Here is a 23,997-nt window from a genome sequence, read left to right as displayed (position 1 = left end):
AGGAAGAGAGCCATGTTGGTCCCATGAAAAGGTGGCCATGGGTCACAGGCAGTAGATGGGCCATGGAGATAGATTCTCATTGCCCTACGTAGACAGCACTGCAATCTCTCTCTCTCCCACTCTCAGTAGCCTCTCAAGGGAACCACTTAATGGCTGCCTGCTCTCAACAACACCCTGAGCAGGTAGGGACAGAACATAAAAATAAGTGAGGGGGAGAAAAATCAACATGCAGACCACAGATGACTTTTTCTTTCTGTGGGAAATTTGGCTGAGTTTGACCCACTGAGAGGTCTATTTCTGATTCTTTTAACTGATTCACTGAAAACATGTCGATCACGTACCGTGCTTGACAACACATCTGAGATTGAAGTGCCGCTTCAGAAAATTGGCAACCAGGTTGAACTTTTCTCCTGTAAAATAAAACAAAGACTGTTAACATTAAAACAGCCATTACCGACACCGGTGGGCAACTGTTGGTGGGATGCAAGTTGCTGTCATTGCTTAACACAATGATAACATACTGTATATTCAATTTACCATCATGACACAAAACAGCTGCTGCTGGCATTTACATAATATCTTGGTCATGCACGTTTTATTCAGTGAGACAAAGTGGTTACTCAGTGGACTCACTATGTACAGTAAATATTTTTGATCCAGCATGAGGCCCTTCCACAACTGGCATTATTCCCGTCACACACTGTAAAAGAAAGGACTCTAGGCTGCACTTCAAGTGAACACAAGACTGGGGTCAAACTTGTCACAAAACAGCATCTTTACTTGATTAATGCAGAAAACAATGTCTCTATATGACTCCATATGCTTGGATACATACACTAAAAAGAGCAAAATTATTTATTGAGTGTGTAACAACTCACACTATCTTAATTTAACTGACCTCCCAGTTTGGCACAAGCAGAGAAATCGTGTCTTGCGTCTCTGCTCTATTTGTCATGGAATGTTTGTCATGGTATTTAAGATGTGCTGGGCAGAAACAGTGGCCTGTTGCCTAATCTAGCAGGAATTTGTTGACTAAAAGCAACGGTCTGGATAACACGCTATCCAGTTGTTCTTTGCGAAAAGACACAGTGCTAGGAAGCTGACTGAGCCTGCTCACTGCCTTTCCTCCACTTGAAACACTGAATGTAAAACTATGTCCTGCTTGATTTTAGCACCACCTCTCTATTAGTTTATATTTTTGTTTGGCTTGTTTTGTTTTTCCACGTGTCTGTTGCCGTGTGAAAACCTCATTAACTGCAAACTGTGGGGACTTTAGTATTTTAACTTCAATTAAAAGGATTACATGTCTTCCATAGTTGGAGAAAACTCTGACCTCTTTCTCTCAAGCCTCTTACAGAGGTCCCAGGATAATGTCAAATATGCACTGTCATCATGCCAAAAACCAGGCTGTCCTTATTTCAGAAAAACTGACATTTTGGAAGCGGGGAAGTTTTCGCCCATCGGCAACAACGCCGACAGTCACTCATCAATAAAACCTGGGAAAACTTGGACAACGATGTCAAGTATGTCCCACATGGTGTGTTAGCAAGAACAGAAAATACAGAGCAGACAGTATATTAACAGCACTGGCTCACACACGGCCTTTGTGAACATTTCTCTGTTCGCTGATGTCACCTCAGAACAACTCAAGGCATCTAATTATTGTCTTCAAAAAGAAGCTGTCTTTGTAAAATGACATGCAATTACCATTGCAATTGTCACAACCCTACAACAGGTATACACTTAAGTCTACTGGCCAGTGATTAACAGCACCACCTCTGCTTTCTTTTTCTTGGTGCTTAAGGTACGATTAGCAACCAGGGTCGCTACTTTAGAGAGCAAAATACATAAGGGGAAAAACAATACAAACGTAGATGAACAAAGGAACAATATATGTATATAACCTGACCTCCATTCAAATGAAATCAAACTGAGAAAACAACTGAAGGCTCTTTGATATATGGATTCTTGTTTGTTAATCTAATGCTAAGTGATTACAACCAATATTTTTCTACAGATTATAAAGTAAAATTACCTCGGAGACAAGTTACAACACTTGTCAGTTTCGCCCCGTTGGGAATACTTCTGATCCTCTGAAGCTATTAAGTAGATATTCAGCCCACAGCAAAACCCACTTTTAACGGTTTTTGACAGCTTAGTGAAGATTTATCTCTCATGGAGACAGAACAAAAGCCAATATCTAATCTGCACAATTAAAAGGAGACTTCTCGCAGACACATTTTGGGCTTGTTTGCACATTTGTTTTAGATTAGTCATATAACCTGTCAGTTATCAGTGATATTTATATATTACATTGCATTGTTTTTCTTCAAAAAGTACATAAGGTACATAATATCATCCTTGACGTGAGATTAGGTTGTTACTTTAAGGTGATGGCAGAAGCTCATGTTACCAGCTTTTCTTAGGTCTGTCATTGTTACTCTTGTTCCTCAGGCCAAATCACTCTGATACTAACCATCTAATCAAGGTCTGACTAATGTCTGGGAAACAAACTCAAATTGTAAAGGCAAAAAATATCAGCAAAGCTCCAGGATTTGCAACCTGGGATAAAAAAAATCCTCTGCATGGCAGCAAGGATGCCTCACAATAGAGGGTCCATATGACAACATTTGGAGGATGATACAGGGATATACTGTACAATAATCATTTTACAATTAGTTTTATAAACCAAGGGCTCAGGTAACCCTGTAACTCTGTAAATGCATTTTTGTTATTTTGGCTGTGTGCCCCATCACACTGGATTTACAAGATAACAGTGAAAAGGAGGTTTAACTGAAAACTTTCATCTTTAATTTGAGGGTTTACATCCATGTTTGATTCATAGTGTCGTAATTTCAGACCTTTTTATCCATAATGAAGAGCAGAATATGACAAAGTAAAATGTTTATGATTTTGGTATCAAATGATTTGCAGTTAATTATGCTTGAAGGATTTTAGCCACCGAAATCGGCTTGGTAATGTCACCAGTGTTGTTCTTCCAGTCCAGTAATGCAGGCATCTTCAGCTTTTTGGTTGTCTGAGGGGACTTGTGGGGCTTTAAGTCTGATTTTATGAAAGTTAAACACCTACTGCATTGAGGTCAGGTGATTGGCATGACCACTCACAAACATTCCAGTACTACTTGTACAAGTGCAAAAAAACAAAAAAACCTTCATGGTTGTTTGGGTGTAAGTTTAAGATAAGTGTCATGCTGAAGGTGAAGGAGAAACTAGCTGTGTGGGTGAACTGACAACGAAAAAAGTATTTGAGCAGCCAATTGCAAAATTTAAGTGGGCCCATAATACTTTGGGACACCTAGTTCATCTAAGTTGGATGTAAAAATTTAAATTTGCATGTCCATAGTTTATTATATATATTATATATTATATATTCCTTTTAAATACAGTGAGCTGGAGTACAGAACTAAAACCACAAAAAATGATTCACTATGTGCTTCTTATGTACTGTATTGTACTGTACTGGGTGGACATCTTTTCAAACCAGAAGACACATGTTAAAATCATATTTATGAGTACATATGTCAATGGAAATAGCTTAACTGATCTTTTAGACCTTGGTGTACATGAAAAATGTAATAATAATGCCAACAATCTGTAAATAGATTTTCAGTAACCCCAAAGGAAAATTACATTACACACTGTATGGGTATGTTGAGCATGTTTGCAGTTAACACAACATTGGAAAAAAGTCAGCTATTCTGTTAATCCTTAAATAGCAAAGCAGTGGTCATCTATCACCCGTTCTGGATATCTACCCAGAGAGGAATGCAGATCTGTATCTCTGTTTTGTTTTCTCTGTCCATTCTGGGTCCAGTAGAGACAAGGAAGCAAACATTTTTCATTGCACATTCAGGGCTCTTATGTTTTTAGAGGCTCTGATTTAGTCCATTACACTCTTTAGCCTCATGTCTACAACTGTTCTCACTGCTTTCCCTTGGTGGGTTGAGCTTGCCAATTCCCAGGACAAATTTGAAAGGGATGTCTGGACGCAGAGTTGGGAACCAGTGCAACGCCACGGCCCGAGACATCAGCTGTTGCTCCAACTTTATAACGTCCTGCACAGCGCAGAGTTGCTCTTGGCCCTCTGCCTAGGTTCTCTCGTGCTAAACTTACATTCATGTTTCTCTCTCACAAACAGTTTGCTGGTTCGTCCTTTGGGAATGAGTGGCCCCTTTTTGTGGCAACTGTGGCCCACAGGGTTGCAATACCCGAGTCTGCAGTGTACAGACTTTGAAGGGTTTCATTTGTACTTCCTTAAAGAGAAGATGGTCTTGCTTAATTGTTTTGAAATTCAATCCACAACAATATTATGACAGGTCAAATCAAACAGTAAACAAGCCAGCATGCCATGTTTTCAGAAATGTGGTAGATAATATTGCAACCGCTTGTTTGGAGAGACTTCTGCCATCTTGAAATATATCGCAGGACAACTGCAAAAAAAAAAAAAAAAAAAAAAAACAGGCCAAAGGGCTGGTGCTAAGGCTACAATAGTGTACTTTCAAAACACACACACACACACACACACACACACACACACACACACACACACACACACACACACACACACAGAGAGAGAGAGAGAGAGAGAGAGATGAGAGATGAGAACGAACACACACACACACACACACACACACACACACACACACACACACACACACACACACACACACACACAGTGCAGCTTTCACCACTTCCTGGGAAAACAATGAGAGGAAAGAAAAGTCAACAAACCAAAAGGCATCCAGAGTGACTAGAACTGTAAAATGGAACAGACAGGGGTGAGAAGCATTCAGACCAGGGTCAAAGGTAAGCCCCCATGGAACAAACTTCATTAACTACAGTCATATCCTGAGGAGATCATTAAAACAGCCATAGAAAACATACCCTACTTCTTCTCACCAGCTGCATTCCTAGTAGCTCATGCTGTTGTGACTCATGCAGACGTTCATAAGGATTTCTGCCCTGATTTGAAGGATTTTCCTCACAGGTCCTGGCCATGCATTAGCCTGGGCACAACTGGCCTATGGCTTTGAACACGGAATACTTCAGTGTGTCTTTTCTCAGGCCTTTAAGCTACCTAAACTTTATGAAGTATCCTGATATCATTAATGTGATACAAATAAGGAAAAGCAGGTTTCCATAACCAGCGTGAGCTATTACAAGAAAACTGTTTCACAGCTAAATTTCTCTTGGTGGAAACCAATCTCTAAGCTGTACACATGCTTAACTGGCTTTCAAATATGTACAGGTGTGCGTGGTAAATGCTTCTGACATGGAAGGAAAGTAGCATAGGAGAAATAGTGCCCAAGGACAGAAGGAAGGATGATAACTTGTCTTGATGCGTCTTTGAAAGCAGACTTCCGCAGATTTACAAAGATTATTTTTAAAATTCCGGGTCATGTGCACAGTAAGGGGAAAGAAAGTGGCCCTCTCAGTCAGTCAGTCCAAATGTTTCCACCAAAAATGAAAATAACTCTTCAGGCTGCAGTATTATGTATCATTAATACGCTTAAATTACAGCCGCACTGCTTCAAAAACATGAGAACATGGGAGTGAAATCTGATTATCCACCAGCTGCGTGCAAAGGCAGGTTTCATCGAAATTTGATTATTGCAGTGCATGTAAAGGCATTGTCCGCTTTCCTCCTGTAACCTGATTTTTCTCATTAACCATGTTTCGGGTGTTCATGTAAATGCAGTGACTGAATGTCAGGAGGAGTATAATTCCCACGCAACCCCTTTATGAACAGGAGTTGAATCAGCGGGACTGTCAGACATCAGTGCCTGAGAATCCTGCTCTTTTGACATCTCTGCTTTGATGTGGACCCCCTCCCTCTGTGCTCAAGTGTGGGTGGAGAGTTGGGGCTTAGAGCGAGAGAGTGGGGTGGAGTGGTGAAGGATGAGAGAGCATGAGGAAGTTACCCATATGTAAGTGGGGGCTTTCCTGGAAGGACATCACTCTCTGTGTGCAACTGTAACTACGGCCGTAGCCGAGCACTGTGCCTTATCATCCTGCACAACGTCCACCTGAAACAATATTTGCACATGAGTGTTCAATTTAACATTTGGGTGACCCCTTCATCGCAGTTACAAAATACGCCGCAGCATGGTAGCTCAGGCCAACCCATAATGCAGCATGTGACTAAAGTGGTGGGGAGCGTTTGGGAGCAGCGAACAATTATGAAGGGGAAAAAATATATTTTTCAGAAACATAATCTGATGAGAGAAAATCAGTCACAATACAAAATGTCATATTCATCATCATCATTATTATATCTTAATTACCCCAAGAGGCCACAAATCTCCCAGTGTGCAGCCGCTGTTTATGTTAAAGAGCATTCAACATGGGGAGGAAACAATCTGCTTACTCTGCATTAAGATCCTTTGGTTTAGTGCTGTGCAGAGTACTTTGTGGACTTGAGTAATGCACTGTGCTGCTGGCCCTTTAAAACCCAGACTAAGGTCTCTCTGTGGAAGCTGTGTCTGCTTGCTGGGCCTTCTGTGAATCTGCTAGCCCATATTTAGAAATCCAAATAGATGAACCATGGCACACATGGTGATTCTGCCCACAGTAGATTTGCTATCAGTGTCAGATGACAACAGGAGGGTGAGGCCATGACTAAAGAAAAACATGCTTACATGTTTACATGCCTGAAGTTCTGAATTGTATTGGAGTCTTAGTCTCACCTATGCCTGAAACAAAATGCCTGAAAAACATCAGTGCCTACTATTAAACTGTAGTTGTTTTTATTAAGGCTGTGCTACAACAACACAAGGCAGGTTTGGCACACTGCACTACAATGTCACCTGTCTGCAGGAATAAATGCACAAGAGCACATGACACAAGCCCACTTCTTTCAAAGTGAAGCACAGAGCAGAAAAACAACGACATCCTCCAAAATGTTTCAGTAATTCCTGAAACAAGGCATTCTGGTCAGGCTGAGCACTTAGCATGAGTTCAAGAGAGTGTGTGCCGTCTCCCAGACCAGATTGTGGTGAAAGGGAACAGTCACATGAATGTGATCTGTGCTCAGGCTCAGGCCCTAATTATATGGGAAAAGAGTGTGGTGTGACAGCTATGGCGGGGATTGCGGTTGTGTCCTAAGAGACTTCAGCTGACCCTGCGGAGAAGGAGAGAAAGTGAGAAAACGTAAAGAGATGACAGGAAGTGGGCAAAGAAGTGCAGACATGGAGGAGAGGAGAGGAGAGAAGAGGAGAGGAGAGGAGAGGAGAGGAGAGGAGAGGAGAGGAGAGGAGTGGAGTGGAGTGGAGTGGAGTGGAGTGGAGTGGAGTGGAGTGGAGTGGAGTAATAGGAGGACAATAATAGGGAGTAGGGTTAGCAGTGGAGTCAGACTGTCCTATGTATTGCTGCTGAGTAAGGCCTGGGGCTTACAGGCAGGATTTAAAGAGCCACAGCAACACCACAAAGCACCGGGGAGAAGGGGGTTGCCCAGCAGGGGACAGGGGGAGGGAGGGCAAGCGGGGAGAGGGGCAGGCTGGCTGGTGCAGCGACTCTGATCAGGATCCATTTCCATCCCAGGCCTTGGAATTCCTTTGTTCCAGTCACAGGTCTCTGTTTCCCTCTCGCCTTAATCCCAGCCTGCCTCACGCCCAGTAACACAGAGCAGGGCAGGTAACTCTGCCACAGGCATGCCTCTCTATTTACAGACACCAGGCCACACACAACAGCAACTCACAAATAGTTGCAGTAGCACAGAGAAGAAATAAAGTGGGTTAATACAAGTTGTCTCTACAAAGTGAGTTGTGACACACTTTCTGTCACAGTAGAAGGCTGAAAGGTTGGCATGTGTTAAAATGAATACCACCAAAACACTTCTTCTTCATATACGTGTGCATTCTGTGCACAAATATTAGACATAAAAAAGTTAGATTTGCAGCTCTTGGCCTTCAAATGGTCAAAGAAGCCAAGCAAAGCTAAATCTATGACAGGAAAGAGCAAAAATTAACAGTCTCCCTTGTAGACCCGACACATCCTCCGCATTCTTCACTGGGAGGGAGATGGTCATTCGTAAACACATTCTCCAGCAGTAAAGCTATCCAGCAACACTTGTGCTTTTTCCCGCAGTGGCCGCGGCCAGGCTGCCTTAAGCCCCCTTCATAGGCCTGCCAAGAGGAGTCAGTGGTACACTGTGCAGCACTCGCAAAGCCCTCTCCCACGGCTATTAGTGACCATTCATCTGGGGAGCCTGGGAAAATGCCTCTCCAGCCTGCCGTGGCCATGGGGAAACAGGCTGGCAGGTGTTCCCTCCCCCTAAGCCCTGGCACCTGTGCAGAGAGAGGAAGAAGGAACCAGCTCTGCCACGGGCTCAAACAGACTCTATAGGTACCACTTCGCCAGAGCTCCTCTAACTCTTCTGAGTAGTGGGACTCCTCTCAAATACCAAGCTAAACTATGCCTGAGCCACATGTGGAGATCAATGCGGCTATATCAATACCAATAGTAGACACAGGACATCTGGTAATGTGCTTTGGCAATTTGAAACGGCATGTTAACTAAAGCCGTGTAAAATAGGACTTCTCAGTTTACACTCGATGCAAACACAAATACATACACAATTCTAGACTACAAAATCAATATCCCTTTGAGTTAAAACAATACAAGAGCAGGTTAGTGCATGATCAGCAAAAGATATGGGCGATAAAAGGACTAACAGTCTTTTGGACAGTCTGTGCAGCACGTTGTGTTGCATGACCAGAACTCTGCAGGAAACGATCATCATGAAGATAACTGTGACACTCTTTTGGTCGTCGAGCATAACCACCAACTTCCTTACTCAAATATCATCTTGACTGACAAAAATGTATTCCTCAAAGCACAGAGAACCTATTATCCACTCATTTTCTATCTGTAATTACTCTGAGAAATGTGGGTGTGTTCAACACGGTCTACCAGTGAGAATGCACAAGGCCTCTCCCAAGCTCCCCTTCCCTGGACTTCTAAGGTCTAAGCATGTCCACTCTGCATGTCCAGAGCCAAAATGTTTGGTGGGAAAAGTTCCCCCTGTTCATCTCTCTAAAAACATAAATAAATCACATCACTATGAGCTAATCATGAAGTCTCAAGTAGCCTGGGTAAAAAACTGAGGGAGAGGTGGGGAGGGGGGTGGAGGTTGACAGTTGGAAATTGCCTTCTGCAGCTGAGATTTGAAGAAACGCTTTAGATTTATGTTGGCAGAAAACATGGGATAAGCCCCTCTCTGACATGTTCACTGGGTGCTACACACAGACATATGTACCCAACACATTGTATATACATAAAAACAATAACCCATAGTGGTAACTCAGATACAAACACTTGCACTGAAGGGCCTTGGACTGCTCAAAGCTGTTGATGGCTCATTTGAAGTGCCAACAGCTGAGGCTGTTCTTACTGCTGTCTGTTGGCGGAAGCCGCTGTGATTTCACATTGGCACCAGCTCAAACGCCGCCCCACACAAGACCCACAATCCCCCTCCCACAGCATCCCACAGCATCCCACACATGGCACCACAGTCCATCTGCCTATTCTTGGCCTAGGCATCAGCGCTACCCCACCTTTGTGTGCAATAACGTGCATGTGTTCCAGCACCACATACACATGTCTCACTCCAGGACATGCAGCTTAATTCTTCTGTCACTTAACAAATGCAAACAGGTCTTCTTGCTGAAACAGAAGACCCGCCTCCACGCCCTGCTATGGACAGTCTGAAAGTCCCGTGAGGATTAGCAGGTTAGCGTTTGACCTGCTTGCAGAATAGCTGACCCCAATACTTAATACCCACCTTGAGGTTTGCTGTGCTTCCCTCCCTAAGCCTATAGTCTGTCCTCCCCTTTTTATGGCTCCTGCCTGCCTGCTCACTTCTCACAGTCACAGTCTCCACCTTTACTGCTCTGCCGCCTCCCTCATATGGGACAATGAAAAGACCAAGAATGTCATTATACTCACTTAAGACCTTTAATAGGACTAGAGCGCATGAACTATGCAGGCCTGTTTGAGGCGCTATACCTTTTCATGTTCTGAGAGGGGAAAATTCTCCGATATGGTATGGAGTCATGTTCCACTGGTTACATTCTTTTTGGCAAAGCTTGCGAGGACCTTAATCATTTTTACATGCACATTGCACTGCTGAAATACTGATAGTCCCCTTGTTCGCACAGTGGAGGGAATTTGTGTGCACAAGTGTGTATGTGTGGAGCCTTGGTCTGTGATCTCCATCATTAGAGTTGTCTGTCTCTCCTCAGTCTGTCATGGGGAATATGAGTCAGGCTTTTCAGTAACCTTACACTGTCAGTCTGTTCACACCTTGGCCAGGGGAGGATATATCTCACACACTGTCGCTCTTCTGATTCCCACTGGTTCTGAAATGTAAGGGCACCTGTGTGGATGCACATAAACATGCATGCAAGATGAAACCACTGACTTTATGTTTATGAAGAAAGTTACAAAAGTTGAAAAGCATACATCTGTGTATGAACACAATGAGTGTTTGAGGAGGGGGGGTAGCGTGAGAGGCAGCGCTGCAGCCGCAGGAGAAACTTTATGGGGCTGACTGCCCTGTAATCCCACTCTCAGTCAGGCCTACCCCGCTGAGTGAGCCCAGTTTAACTACCCTTAACTGCTACCTGTGACAAACCTGTCTGCCTTAGAACACACAGCTGGAGGTTCCTCTGACGCTAGATTTACAGTGCTTCAAAGGCATATGCGTGGGTGGCTGGGGAATGTACTGTACTTACCTTGGATAAATGAGATGAACTGATTGGCTTACTCCCATTGGTGCATAATTAATTGATTGTCCTCCCTGTGTGTACGTGGCTGTATGTGTTAAGTTATCCACTTAACTATGAGTGCAGATAATCACAGGTGTGCCAATGCCACATTAAACAGAAGGGTAACAAACGTTAGAGAATTTAATAGACCTACATCTTGCATGTGTAAATGCGTCTGAGACGTGCCAAGTTAAACAGAGCAACACAATATAAAAACTGCTATCAGCTCTTGCCTCCACAGGTCACACCCTGGGTAGAGAGAGCCATGCACCATGTCCTAACTAGTTCTGCTGTCTTTCCACCCACATTCTCCTCAAAAGGGTTGCCATGAAATATTTTTTGGACTGTTTTGTAATGCCATTCCTATCCTGCTCACAGATTTTAAATGATCCACCTACATGCACATACCAATCTCTCTCCGCTCTCAGGTCCAAGTGAGTTAATAATGGTTGGGAGTTTAAAGTCAAAGTAAACCATTTTATTCAATAGTTGATAATAGACACATCTAAGGCAAAGAAAGAGAAGACCAAGATGACTTCACTGCAGAGGAATGAGCAACAAACTTGCTATATGACAATTTAAGTTGTGCTGTTGGCTTTGGGAGGTTAAAGATAGACAACTAGAGAGACAAATAGATGGATGTGTTTACTTGAAATATTTAAAATTTGTCAAAGTAAACACGTGAAGATGCCACTGGAATAAGCAATAAATTAATGATAGATAATGGACTATTTGGCTTTAGAGCAGTGTAACCGGTGACATGATGGTGTTACCTTTCACACAAAAGGCTAAAGCCGGTGCTAGCTCCTTCTTCTGTTTGGGCTGTCTTCTATTGTGGAGTAACTCTGTATACAGCTTAACCCTCTGGTCCACAGCATCTCGAACCAGGGCTGTAACCTCCTAAAAACAGTGTGTAGACATTTCAGTGGAGCAACATGATATTGAACTGTTAAGAGGACACAAGTTTGGATTTGACTTCACAAGTGAAGATTAATGACGAGAAGAGGCAAAAGAGAGGACAGTAAGAGTATCAAGTGACAGGCGAGTGCGGCAGCTCCACGAGTGGCTGGCAGAGAGATGGGAACAGTTTAGCAACAATGAAAAGAAAGAAGGCTCAAAGTCATTTTAGATTCTACGCTGCCACTGCTGTCTTTTGAAAAGGCCCCGAGCAGAACAGAGGCCATATATTCAGTCGCACATATTCACAGACATGCCCTTCTCCCTGTGTCTTTACCTCGATGTGGTCCGTAGTAAACCAGCTGGCGTCCTCTTGGCCGCCCAGGGGCAGAACGTGGAGATCCACCAGCACAGCAAAGTTCCCACACTGTAACACAAAGAGGAAGGACAGCCACAGGTTGCTGAGGGGCATTGAGCTCACAGGCAACAAAGGAAATCAGAGTGCGGGTGATTGACAGCGAGACAAACCACAACGACCCCCTGAGTCCTCAAACATCACCCCAGGCCTCTCACAGGCAGTCCCCTCTCTCCTGTCTCTCTGTCTGGCCACCTCTCTACCAAATCTCTTTACAAAAATAAAATGACCCTGTCCGTCTCCTCATATTTCCCCCCTCTCAGCATAAAAACGATTTCCCTCTTCCACATGCTTTGCAATACAGTCACAGCGTTAGATCACAATAGGCTGCAGGAAAAAAAATTTTAAGATGTACCACATAAATGAGGATTATCCCACTTTGTATCAGAGTGGTAATAAAACTCCACAGATCTGCTTTTTCTTTTTTACTCTTTTGAATGCTGCAGAACGCTTTAAAAAGGCTTCAGAGTGGATTCCTGAAGCACTACGTCCTTGTGTCAGTGACAATAAGCTACAAGGGGCAGGGAAGCCAGAAATGCCGCTCATGGTTAACTAGCTGTTACATCTTTCTCAGGCTAGCCTGATTATGGTTTACACATGAGTGCAAAAGCTGCCCGCTGCACAGAGCAAATGGATGTGGGTCTCGTGTGAAGTTCGCCTCTCCCTGGACAAGGAAGTAATGGATGGACCGAGACCACCCACAACACAACACAGAGGAGCAACACTGCCCTAAAAACCCACAATGATAATGCAGCAAAAAAGCATTGAACTGAATGTTGAAGTAAAAAAAAGAAGTCATAAACAGGTAACACCAGACACGGATTTTAGGCTCATATTGTAGAACTGGAACTGAGTGTGTGCCAACAAAAGAGGTTATTCATTTAGTAACAGGGAACACTTCTGCACACTGAAAGCCTTGTTTTGAGCCAGGCTTGTCCCCTGGGCTAAAGTATTATAGACAGGATGACTAAACTCTACAACCCAGACTTGAAGGATGTTCCTATGGCCTTGCTCTCAGGATGATGCGTGAGAATGAATTAACAGGGTGTGTATAGGGCAAGGCCTCCCCCTCCTTCTTTAGACCTAATTCTAGACACAAGTCTACACTTCTCAACTCCAAACTTTGTCCAGTTGTCTCCTCCTTTTCTTTAAAAATGAGTTAAGCAGCTCGTTCATCAGGGAGATTGAGAAAGTTGTAGTTACTGTTGTAAAACTAAAGTCGGACTGCGAAGCTTTCGTCAAATGTATGTAAAAGGCAACACGCTGGCTCTAAGCAAGTCAAGCTGCCAAATATTTTGCATTATTTTTTTCCCATGAGAGAATTTTCCTTTCTCATCGTCTTTCTGTAAATAATAAATAAAAAACTTTGCTGTCTCACTTTTACTTGCAGTTCAAATAGAGGAAAGGGCACCCCCATATGACTGACCAGTGAATGTTTCTCGTAGTTTCTAATTTCAGTAATGCACTGTTTTTCTGTCCTGAAGCCCTGATGTGTTCAGACTAAAGTATGTCACTAGATCTGGATTACCAAAACGAATGGGAAAGAGAGCACAAAACATCAAGATATGATACACTCAAGTAGAAATACTAAACAGGGTCTGTAAAAACGTTGCAAAAAAAGAACACAAAAGTGGTTAAACAAAACCACGTTTTCACAAAGACAAGAATTCCACGCACCAGAACAGTGACCCACGTAATGTGCCACCTCCTCGTGTATAAAATGTGTGCACGTCAGTATGAGCTCGTCCCTACAGATCAGCCTTCTCTTCATCCTTTGACCTTTGTCTCGCAGCGGTCCACCGCTGACTGGTGGCCTCCCACAATTACCCGTGTGTGGGAAAGCCTAGCAACAGAGGGTCAGACCTTGTCAATCAAAACACAGAGCCAAACTAGTGGACTTGACACATGCAGAATGGGGGGCTTTGCTATACTGACTTAAGCATGGCTCTACAGACGATTCAATTCTTACCTGATAATGTTCGATTTTTGTTAAAGACAAATGTTAATGGTAATTTTTGGGGTCATAGATGATGTTGTTATTATTATATTCTGTCCCCCTCATGCATATAAATCCCAACAGGGACCACGAGATCAATCCTTTATGGCTCAAAATTACACAAACTAATGGAAACTTTGATGAGCCCTGCAAGGTAAATTTGATAAATATCTGAAACTGAAGAGCAGTATTGGGTTTAGAGTGAGATCCTTACGGAGAGGCACAGCATTGTGAATGCCCTAACATAGTTTATGTGCTTCTGATTGAGTCTGTGCTTTAGGCAGAAAGCCAGACATTTAGCAAGCTGTAGACTAACTTCTTTTTATCACATTAGAAGAGCAGACAAGATTCGACTGGGAACTGGACGTTAATGATAAACAGTGGCCTGCCCCTTACACAAAAACAGCATGTGATTCAGAAGGTTCACTCAAAAATGGGGGATTTTGTCAGGAAATCCAACTAATGCAATCACCTTAATGAGAAACCAATGAATTTCCACAGCAAACGTGCCAAATAGGTGGAGGGACAAATTCCCTGCAAAATGTTTGAGTGGTGCACTGTGTAGGTGCAGCTACTAGAGCTTTTACAAGGGACACTTCAAACAGTGTGGCAGGTAAGATGGAAAAAAACAGCAGAATCTAATTTTACACAAAGACTCTGAACACAATCACATCATGTGGTCTAAATTTGTTAACTCACAGCACAAAGACTGACCAGTGGATCTCTTGGCTGAACTCTGCCATGAACTATGACCTTTGTGTATCCCCCTGAAGGCCCCGGCTTTGGCCCCTCTTTCAGTAAGATCTCTGCCAGCAGCCTGATAGTTTATAGATGCAATAACATAAACCACCAGAGCCTAAAATAATCAAAAAGTAGTTAAAAAAAAAAAAAATCCACTATACATGTTGCAATAAAACAAAATAGCAATTAACAACTTAATCAGTCAAATACATCCTATAATTTTCTCTATAAAACCATCTCTACAATCTCCTACTCAGGAACCCAAAAGGGTTTCATTAACTCTTGGCATATTCGGTTATCAAATTCATGAGCTATCCTACTTTGTGTAGTTTGATTTGACACATTTAAAGCATTACCCTGTGCAACTGTCTCTGCTGTTGGAGAGAACAGTTTGATAAAGGGCCAAGTTCTGGAGGAAGTTACTCTTTTCATACATGCTAAAGTGGGCCAGCACTGCTTTGTTCTCCGCCTTGCAAAGGCTATTTAGAGTTATGAACAGAGGCTTGGAGGCTGAAGGCTGAATGAGAGGCGGCAAGAAGCGCTACTTAATACCAAATCCTTTATTGTGCCATCTTTTGTGTGCTGTCACAGTGAATGAATAGGACAGAGTCTTCCTGCAGGCTAAGCTCAACTTCTCTCCCCCCTGCTGCCAAACTGATAAATATTACCTGCGAGTAAAAGAAAGGTTAGAAACATTAGAAACAGAGACTGAAGCTGCTCACAGTTTTCGGCACATGAGAAAAAGCCTTTATATTTTCAGTCTATAAATAAACAAATCCTCCTGACAGCTCCTTTGCCTTTTCTAGTCTTCAGAGCTCTGGTCTATATCACTCTCAGTTCCCAAAACACTCTCTACCTTCCCTTATCTCTCTCCCAGACCCGGCTCTCCATCCTCCCGCCTGTGCTGCTCCAAGCTGGGCACGGGGCCCAAACTCCATGAGTAGCTTCGCCCGCCTCCCCACCTCGCTGCCCTTTGCCACTCCTATCGCACAGTATAAGAACCAGACCTTCTCGGACTGCACTTAGCTCAGAGGCTAACACTAACCAGCCACAGATGTTTACATTGGGAGAGAAGGGGCAGCAGATGCGGTCTCACTCAATAAAACTTGCATCTCTCCCACTCTCCCTTTTGTCTCTCTCTCTTTTTCTCTTTCTGCAAGTCTGCAAAGAACCCAGGGGAGCTCTTTAGATCTGTGGGTGTGACAACCTTGCTCTCAGGCTTTATTTGCCTCATTCCCAGCTCTCTGTGCTCTGAGTCACCTGGGTTTCCCCTTTAAAAAAAATAAATAAAAAAGACATTTCTTTTTACCAATTTTTCAAACTGCCAGATACTGAAGTAAAACCACAGACTTGATTATTAAGGAGGCAAACGTGCGATAGTCTGTTACAGATAGTTCACGGAAATGTTTTGTGTGCCAACCTGCCTTTATTGAGGTGAATGTCAGCACACCTCAGTTCTTTTTATGTGATGATAAAAAGAGACACAACCCAGGAGTGGAATTCCAGCAGCAAGAACAGACAGGAATATCTCCAGGTAACACTCAGCAAACAAAGCTCAGGCACACACATCCTTGAGAAATTGGTAGATAGACAGAAATAGCAAGCTGAGATGTGTTTTGCCTCATTAGGAAATGTGGAGCAGTGCTGAGATGAAAGGAGGCCTTTTTTTTTTAACTTTTTTTTTACCCCTGTCACTTTCTTTTGTGAAGGTGGAAAATGTAAAAATGTTTCTAATCAGGAAATGCAATGACTCTGTACAGAGGCATGATGTGTGGTCTGTTATGAGCTCATCTATACAGTGACAACAACACTAAACAGCACATAAACCTCTGACATTAAACTGCTCTGTGATAGCTCAAACTTTTTATTCTTTAAAAACACGTTGGTCTCCATCTCAGCCCACTACATTAGATGGTTAGAGAGTCAGCAGTGCATATTGCTAATAGAAGGCAGATTGCTGGGCTCTGCAGCAGTAATGTCCTGGCAGACAGCGAGTGCTTCAGTGGATCAGTGTTTCAGCCTGCAGGCCCTTTTCGGGAGGTCTGAGAAGTGGCAGGTCACTATGCAGTCTAAGCCTATTTAAGAAGGAGCATACCAGCACCTCCTGCAGTTCCACAGACCACGGAGGGAGCTGCTTTGAAAACATTTCAAGAGAAAGGACCATAAAACACATTGCTGAACAGCCTCCTAAACATGACACGGTGAATCCAAAGACATAACTCATAATTGCTTCAATAATCCTCATTCTATGAGAAAGCCTGCAAACCGACTTTGCAACATGCCTTTGTGAAAGCAATGTCTCCAAGCAGCCTTTTGTTGTTTAATATTCCAATAAGTTAATTCATTCATTAAAAAAACATGGTGGTAGTGGTGTTCGTTTTGCAAAATAGAAACCCTGGGTAGCGTCTCGAATGCTATTGTTTGGACTGATCTCTTCTAACATACTTGTTTGTGGTTAGTTGGTTAAGCATGGTAGAGGCTGTGTGCATTTTCTCAGGCAGAGTAACACAACAGTATCATTATGTGCCCAGTGGGAAGGAACCTTCCGTGAACCTCCAGCGTTTTACTCTCCCACAACCGACCGAGGGGGGTGGTGGGGCAGTCCGTACGCAGGCATGCCTATGAAACAAATAAAAGGGAGTGAACGCAATATCTGGTCAACTAGGCACACATGGCATTACGGAGGATGTGAGAGATCAGCGCAAATGTCTACAGCCCTCATCCAAAACTCTCAATAAATGAAACATCAACAAAAGAGAGACCAGCGGCTTTCCCTGCACTTAACAAAAACATCTGATGTGCATTATTCCTGACAGAGCAACAGACTGAGGATGAAAAGCTTGGCTTTTTAATAGAATGAGTTTCCTCTGCACTCTGTAGCTGCGTCCATTAACAAAAGGCTCTCAGGGAGGCAGTCAGCTGAGATTTACAAAAAGGTGACCAGAAACTCTGAATAATTTGTTCTAAAGAATGAACAACAACATCATAACATGGGGTTCAGACAGTTGAGACATGTATCAGTACTTCCCTCTAGTGGACAAATAATTTGCAACCAGGAGGGAAAAAGCATTTAAGCAACATAAAAGATGTTACAGAAGAATATCAATAGAGCAAATGTTAAAAAATAAATTGTATAGTTTTGTTGTGTTACATATTTTCCCACAAAAATAGTGGTTTAACACAGACCATAATAAGGCACGCAACTTTCTGGAAGTAGCGTCTGTAGCTCTTCTACTGTTTGGCAGTAACATAAACCTTTACAGTTGTTTATCATGACAGCTGAAAGGCTTTAATAAAATGCAGATTCCTTTTATTCTTTAGTGACCCATGCGCGTTTTATGTGGAAACGATTTTTATTGAATGTAATTATGAGACTTTGTGGTCATTGAAAAGCACACAAAAACTCCTTTGCTGAAGAACAAAAGTTTTCCCAACATTTGAAAAGTATGTGTTTACAAGATACTGACAAATACGATCAACGTATAATTAACATTAGCGCTGTGATGATTAGTCAATTAATTGATTCGTTGACTGGCAGAAAATGATTTGTTAACTGTTCTGACAATTGATCAATCGCTTTGAGTCATTTCTTAATGGAAAATATTACTTGATTCCAGCTTCTTGAATATGAATATTTTCTGCTCCCTTTACTCTTCCATGATAATACACAGGATTTTTTTGGGGGGTTCTGAACTGCTGGTCAGAACAAAACAAGAGATTTAAGGCTGCAACTTGGGCTTAGGGAAACACTGGCCAACACTTTTCACCATTTTTTGACAATTTTAAAGACCAAATGGCTCATCAAATAATAGACAGAACAATCGATAATGAAAAAAAACTGTTATTTGCAGCCCTGATTAAAATCTTAACATAAAGAGGATTTTGTGATTAGACCATCTTCCTTTGTTAAATGTGCCGATTCCAAATTGAACACCCCATAAATAAGTTATAAATCCTAATTTAGTACCAGTCTTCCAATGTCACATGCGTACAGCGTTCAATAAAGCATTAAAGAATAGACACTGCATATAAATACTGAACATCAGAACACCTATGCTCGTTAACAATATAAATATCCCGTAATTGTCACATGCTGATGTAGTGGCCACTCTTCAGCAAGTGAGAATCATTTTAATGCAGCTGTTGTGTAAGAATTATGCCGGTTGTTGATGACTGGGGCACTTTTTATGTGGCATACAAATCAGATTTTGTGTAAACTGCCTTTTAAAAACCACAAACCGAGCCAGAAATCGAGGTGTAATCATGGATTCAGACCTCAATCTGAACAGCCATATCAAGACAATTACAAAATCAGCCTACTATCACCTGAAGAATATATCAAGGATTAGAGGACTTATGTCTCAACAGGATTTGGAAAAACTTGTCCATGCGTTCATCTTCAGGAGACTGAGACTACTGTAAGTGTGTGTTTACAGGTCTCTGTAAAAAGTCAGTGAGACAGATGCAGCCGATTCAGAAAGCTTCTGATCCAGTCCTCACTGAGACCAGGAAACTGGATCACATCCCTCCAGCTCTGGTGTCTTTACACCGACTTCCTGTCCAACAAAGAGTCGACTTGAAAATCCTGCTGTTTAGGGCCAAAATACACGTCTGATCTGCTGCGACCTTATGAACCATCCCGACCCCTCAGGTCGTCAGGGAACAACTATAACACACAGTATATGACTTTAATACAAGACTTCACTGTACCACAAGGTCCTGCGTACTACATGTATGTCGTTTTCACTCACCTTAATGACGAATTTGTGAGGCGCCATCGCTGTGAGCACAGTCAAGATAGTTTCACCTGGAAAAAACAAAAAGAGAGAGCACAGACAGAGGACACTGAAAACAAGATCAAATACTGGTTCAAAGGTTTCATACCGCCAACAGGTTTGAATGTTTGTCCAACAACAAGGCTGCAGCTGATGTCGTCACTTCCGTTTGCAGTCCACCAAACCGCGAGGCAAGTGTGAGTTGCAGCTCTCAGAAAAAGGCGTATTAAATGTTTGTTTTTTGTTTTTTCCAGAATGATCAAGTAAGGTAGTAATTGTCCCTGTTTAAAATCGGGGGACATGTGATTTTAAGTTGATTATATGCCTTGACGGCAACAACTGCTGACGACTGGCGAGAGGATGCGACTCGTGGTCGAAAAGGACATAACGCCGTGACCGCTACCATGGAAACGATTAGTGTCTTCACAAAGCCTGAAGCAATTTCTAAATCGTACATGATTAAATTATACCCAAATATGCCTTGTTATCGTAGCATACTAACTATATTATGATGTTAATCTTGTTTAATTGGTTTTTGATCGACTTTACAAAAGAGTTTACACAAAATGCGTTTCATTTCTGTCAGGCAACGCTATAAGCATCACCGGCCGAGTCCTAGCAACCATAGACACGTGTGCTCGCAACCAAAGTGCTTAAAATGGAAGCAAGTGTTAAAGTAAAGCGTACCATTACATTTCGCTGAACAGACTTTCTGAATGGACAGTATCGTCGCCACTCTAAAATGTAGACTGAAGGTGAACCGGGCCTTTTGACAACGTGCTGCTTCAGAGATGTCTCGACTCGTCAATAAGTCTCCATCTGTCTGCACGGATCTGCCGCTGGACAACACGGACATCTGTAACAAGCTTCACCTGCTGAGGCAGCTCCTCAGGTCCTGTTTCGGTCCGACAGCTCGACTGAAACAAGTTCACAACAACATCGGAGGACACGTTGTGACCACCTCAGCGTCGTCTGTTCTCCTTCCGGCCATTTCGTCCTCGCAGCCTTTTATCAATCTAATCAAAACCTCCGTCGTCAACCACGTCTCTCGCTTCAGCGACTGCGGCCTGTTTGCTGCCATTTTGTGTCTGGCTCTTATTGAGCAAGCCAAGCAGTCTGGTCTCAGAGGAAATGTGGCCACGAGAGTGAACAAGCACTTGCTGGCTGCGAGCACCGCTTACCTGCGACGAGAAGACTGTGGCTGCAAAGTGAAGCTCGACTTCTGCAGCAGCCAGAACCTGATGACATTAGCTCGCAGTGTTATCTCCAGCAAACCAGCGTGTGTCCTAACAGAGCCAGAGATGCTTCACATCAGCAGGTTGGCTGTGCGAGCTTTTCTGCTGACTGTCCCCTGTAACAGCCCAGGTACGGTCAGCCTCGGCAGAACAGTGACCGTCTCACTCGAGGGCCTGACTGTACTAAACTCTGCAGTTTGTCCAGGTTTACTGGTGGACATGCCTGATGGTTCTCACCTGGACAGGGTAGACGGTCTCTCTAATCCTCTGACTATGGTGCTGCTCAGTGCATCTCTTGCTGGGGACCTTTCTGAACTTGGAGATGGGACGGTCGAGGTGCACCCAGGTGCAGACACAGACTCACAGATCCTGGATCAGCTTCTGGAGCTTGGCAAACAGGTGGTTAAAGATGAGGTGAAGCTCTTTGTATGCCAGAAGGTCATCCACCCGGTCTTACAGCAATACCTGAGGAGCCACGGTGTCATTGTGGTGGAGAGAGTGGGTATCGCTCTCATGGAGCCACTTACTCAGCTGACAGGTAGACCGTTATGAAAACATCATATTGTGCAGACAATAATCAGTGAAGTCACGGAACACTATTTCTTTTAATCTAGTCAAATTATTAAACTCGGTTAACAATTACATGTGTAATGACTTTGTTATTATGATATATCTGATGCAGTTTAACAGCAATATAAATAGGTCTTTGATTCAATACACATGACGCACAGAAGCTCCAGTCAAGGAAACACTAGAATAAGCAGATGCATGTTATATTAATGCAAGAAAAAGTGTCTACTGTCCAGACGGAATATACATTTCACCCTGATTACTCTGTTCTGTATCTAAGATCTTGTTTCATGTGTAATTTAACAAACAGGTGCTCAACCCGTGGCCACACTGCATACCACAATCCCACCCAAGGCCTACGGGAAGGTGAGGGATCTCATTGTCAGGCAGTTTGGCTCCAAGACGATGCTGCATTTGCAACCGGTCGGAGAGTCTGCGATCTGCACGATGATCCTCTGCCACAGGAACGAGACCATGTTGAGTGAGCTGAAGGTGAGATAAAGCAAGCTGCACTGTTGGCGTCTGAAGGTTTAGGTAGATGGATGGATTTGAAACCGTTTCGGTCACCCTTGCAGAAGAAGGACAAACCATACTACATGGCACGTGATTGAACATCAGCTGGATCTCGTTCTCTCCTACTAGAGTGTATCGTCTCCACTATATTCCAGTCAGTAAATCAGAAATAGTAAACATACAGCCCCAGAAAGCTCATTAGTTAGTGTTTCACTAACACGGCAAGAGGAGAGATTCAATTCCTCTACAGCACTTTTGATCAAAAACAGTTTTATCATCCAGTTTTAAAACACACAACATGTGCCTGCATTATTCACTAGTGGGAGGTAAATATGACAAACAAGTGTGTTTATGTTAAAGGTGGTGTGCCGGACAGCAGAACATGTTTTGAGGCTCACCTTAAGGGAACCATCTGCCTTGCTTGGAGGTGGCTGTACTGAGACCCACTTAGCTGCTTACTTCAGACACAAGGTGAGTATTTAGTTTTGAAGTGGTTCAGGTGTATCCATCTCATGATAGCGCGTCTCGATTGTGCTGTATTTTCATCTCAGGGCACGACTGAGGCACCAGAGACAGCATCAGCATTGGGGTGTTCACAGACGGAGTACCTTCTTGGTGTGGAGGTATTCTGCCGTTCCCTGGATTGTGTGGCCGGAGCGCTGGAGCACGACGGTGGGAATTCTTTAATCGATCTAACTCACGCTCACCACTGGACTGTCCCTGCAGACGTAACAAAGGAACACATGGAGGAAAGCTCGGGCCTCTGTGGCTGTGGACTGGTGGAAAGTAGCCCAAGTACAAAGTGGACTTATCTAAACACTAAATACGCAGAGTTCTCTCCTGCCTCCTCGGTTACAGACTCTCCTGTGCAGCCTCGTGTGCTGGACTCCTTCACAGCTAAACTCAATGCGTTACAAGTTGCCGTAGAAACTGCTAATCTCGCATTGGATGTGAGGTATATCATTCAAGATGTGAATTAACAGAAATATATTTAATCTAGAGTAAGATCCTGGTTTATGATGATCAAAATGAGTAGTCAGTGGGAATGTCTTGTTTATATCCTGCTGGTGAGTCTCATGATTTCCCTTTCTGTCACTAATATTACTAAGAAATACAGGTGAGGGTGAACTACTGACCTCAAACTATGTTTTTCCTCTTCCACTCATTACAAATGAATGGGTTGAAAGAACTTGAACAGGAGGACTGACCAAACTCACCATAACTTCATTATAAAATTAAAACTCCACAGACACATCCTGATTAGTGACTGAAGTACAGGAATGATAACCTGATATTTATGTAATACACCGTAGAAAAGGGTTTAAGAGCATTGAAAACAAGTTTTTAGATTTCGTTTGCAGTTTCAAATGTTGAATCCAGTGTACGTTTTAGGGTTTAATTCAAGTACAATAGTGAAGTTAACGTGTTCCTCACACATTTTGATAGTTGTGTTTTTATATAATATGATGGTTGAATTGTTATTACATTGATCTGAGTCATCAATATATTCTGCTAGCTGGAATTTTTCTTGTCAACTTTCACTATAGAGCCTCCTGGCTCCATGCAGTTTGATGAAGAGCACATGAGGACATTTGGAAAACGGCAGCTAGATATTTGTGTATGGATTGCATTTGTATGTTATTACAGCCTCAAGCATGGTTTTCTCACATCAAAATTCATTGGATAAGTGTTGGCTGCAGTGCACATACATGCAATATTTTCTTTAAGTCAGTTACCCTGATTGTAAAGTTTGTAATTTGAGTCCAGTGGTAAGAATTTTAAAAAATGGTATAAATGCTGGCAATTAAGCAGGTCAAATTTATGGATTAACATGATTTGTGGTCGTTTTGTTTAAGTACGCGCACAAGTGGACTGTTTCCTTTTGATTAGGTAGACCTACAAAAACTAACAGTGTACTACAACTGCCCTGCAACAAATCTTATCTCCGTCAGGTTTTATTGAAACTGTTTTACAAGGTGTGGATTGTACTTACTATTTAGTGTATGGACAAAATAGCTGAATCGGAAAGGGTTTCAGCAAAAACTGAGCACTGAAATCTTCATGCCGGT

General features: G+C 42.8%; 2 protein-coding genes across 2 annotated transcripts in view; one reads left to right on the top strand and one right to left on the bottom strand.

Moving 5' to 3' along the window:
* slx4ip (SLX4 interacting protein) overlaps positions 1–19,637 on the bottom strand; it is a 31,094-nt gene extending 11,457 nt beyond the window's left edge. The window contains 4 exon segments of the mRNA XM_069689786.1: positions 342–410; positions 11,560–11,686; positions 12,021–12,110; positions 19,587–19,637. Coding sequence (XP_069545887.1) covers positions 342–410; positions 11,560–11,686; positions 12,021–12,110; positions 19,587–19,613 — 313 coding nt within the window. The 5' untranslated portion in view covers positions 19,614–19,637.
* A 597-nt stretch (positions 19,638–20,234) lies between these two features.
* mkks (MKKS centrosomal shuttling protein) lies at positions 20,235–23,752 on the top strand. The gene is made up of 4 exons (XM_069690108.1): positions 20,235–21,383; positions 21,726–21,907; positions 22,289–22,399; positions 22,480–23,752. The coding sequence occupies exons 1-4, from the start codon at positions 20,402–20,404 to the stop codon at positions 22,906–22,908; spliced, it is 1,704 nt and encodes a 567-aa protein (XP_069546209.1). The 5' UTR covers positions 20,235–20,401; the 3' UTR covers positions 22,909–23,752.
* Positions 23,753–23,997: the final 245 nt, after the last annotated feature.

This window comes from Brachyistius frenatus, unplaced genomic scaffold (genome assembly GCF_029030835.1).
Source record: "Brachyistius frenatus isolate BFR_SWC_R1_liver_20210118 unplaced genomic scaffold, ASM2903083v1 Contig_8, whole genome shotgun sequence".
In the NCBI taxonomy this organism is placed as follows: domain Eukaryota; kingdom Metazoa; phylum Chordata; class Actinopteri; family Embiotocidae; genus Brachyistius; species Brachyistius frenatus.
The sequence above is the reverse complement of the archived record's forward strand: the minus strand, read 5'-3'. Positions and strand labels throughout refer to the sequence as shown.

Excerpts from the sequence above, each read along its gene's own strand:
- mkks (XM_069690108.1), top strand. The coding sequence starts at position 20,402 with ATGTCTCGACTCGTCAATAAGTCTCCATCTGTCTGCACGGATCTGCCG. Across the intron at positions 21,384-21,725 it reads GCCACTTACTCAGCTGACAG|GTGCTCAACCCGTGGCCACA; the intron begins GTAGACCGTTAT and ends TTTAACAAACAG. Across the intron at positions 22,400-22,479 it reads CTGCTTACTTCAGACACAAG|GGCACGACTGAGGCACCAGA; the intron begins GTGAGTATTTAG and ends TTTTCATCTCAG.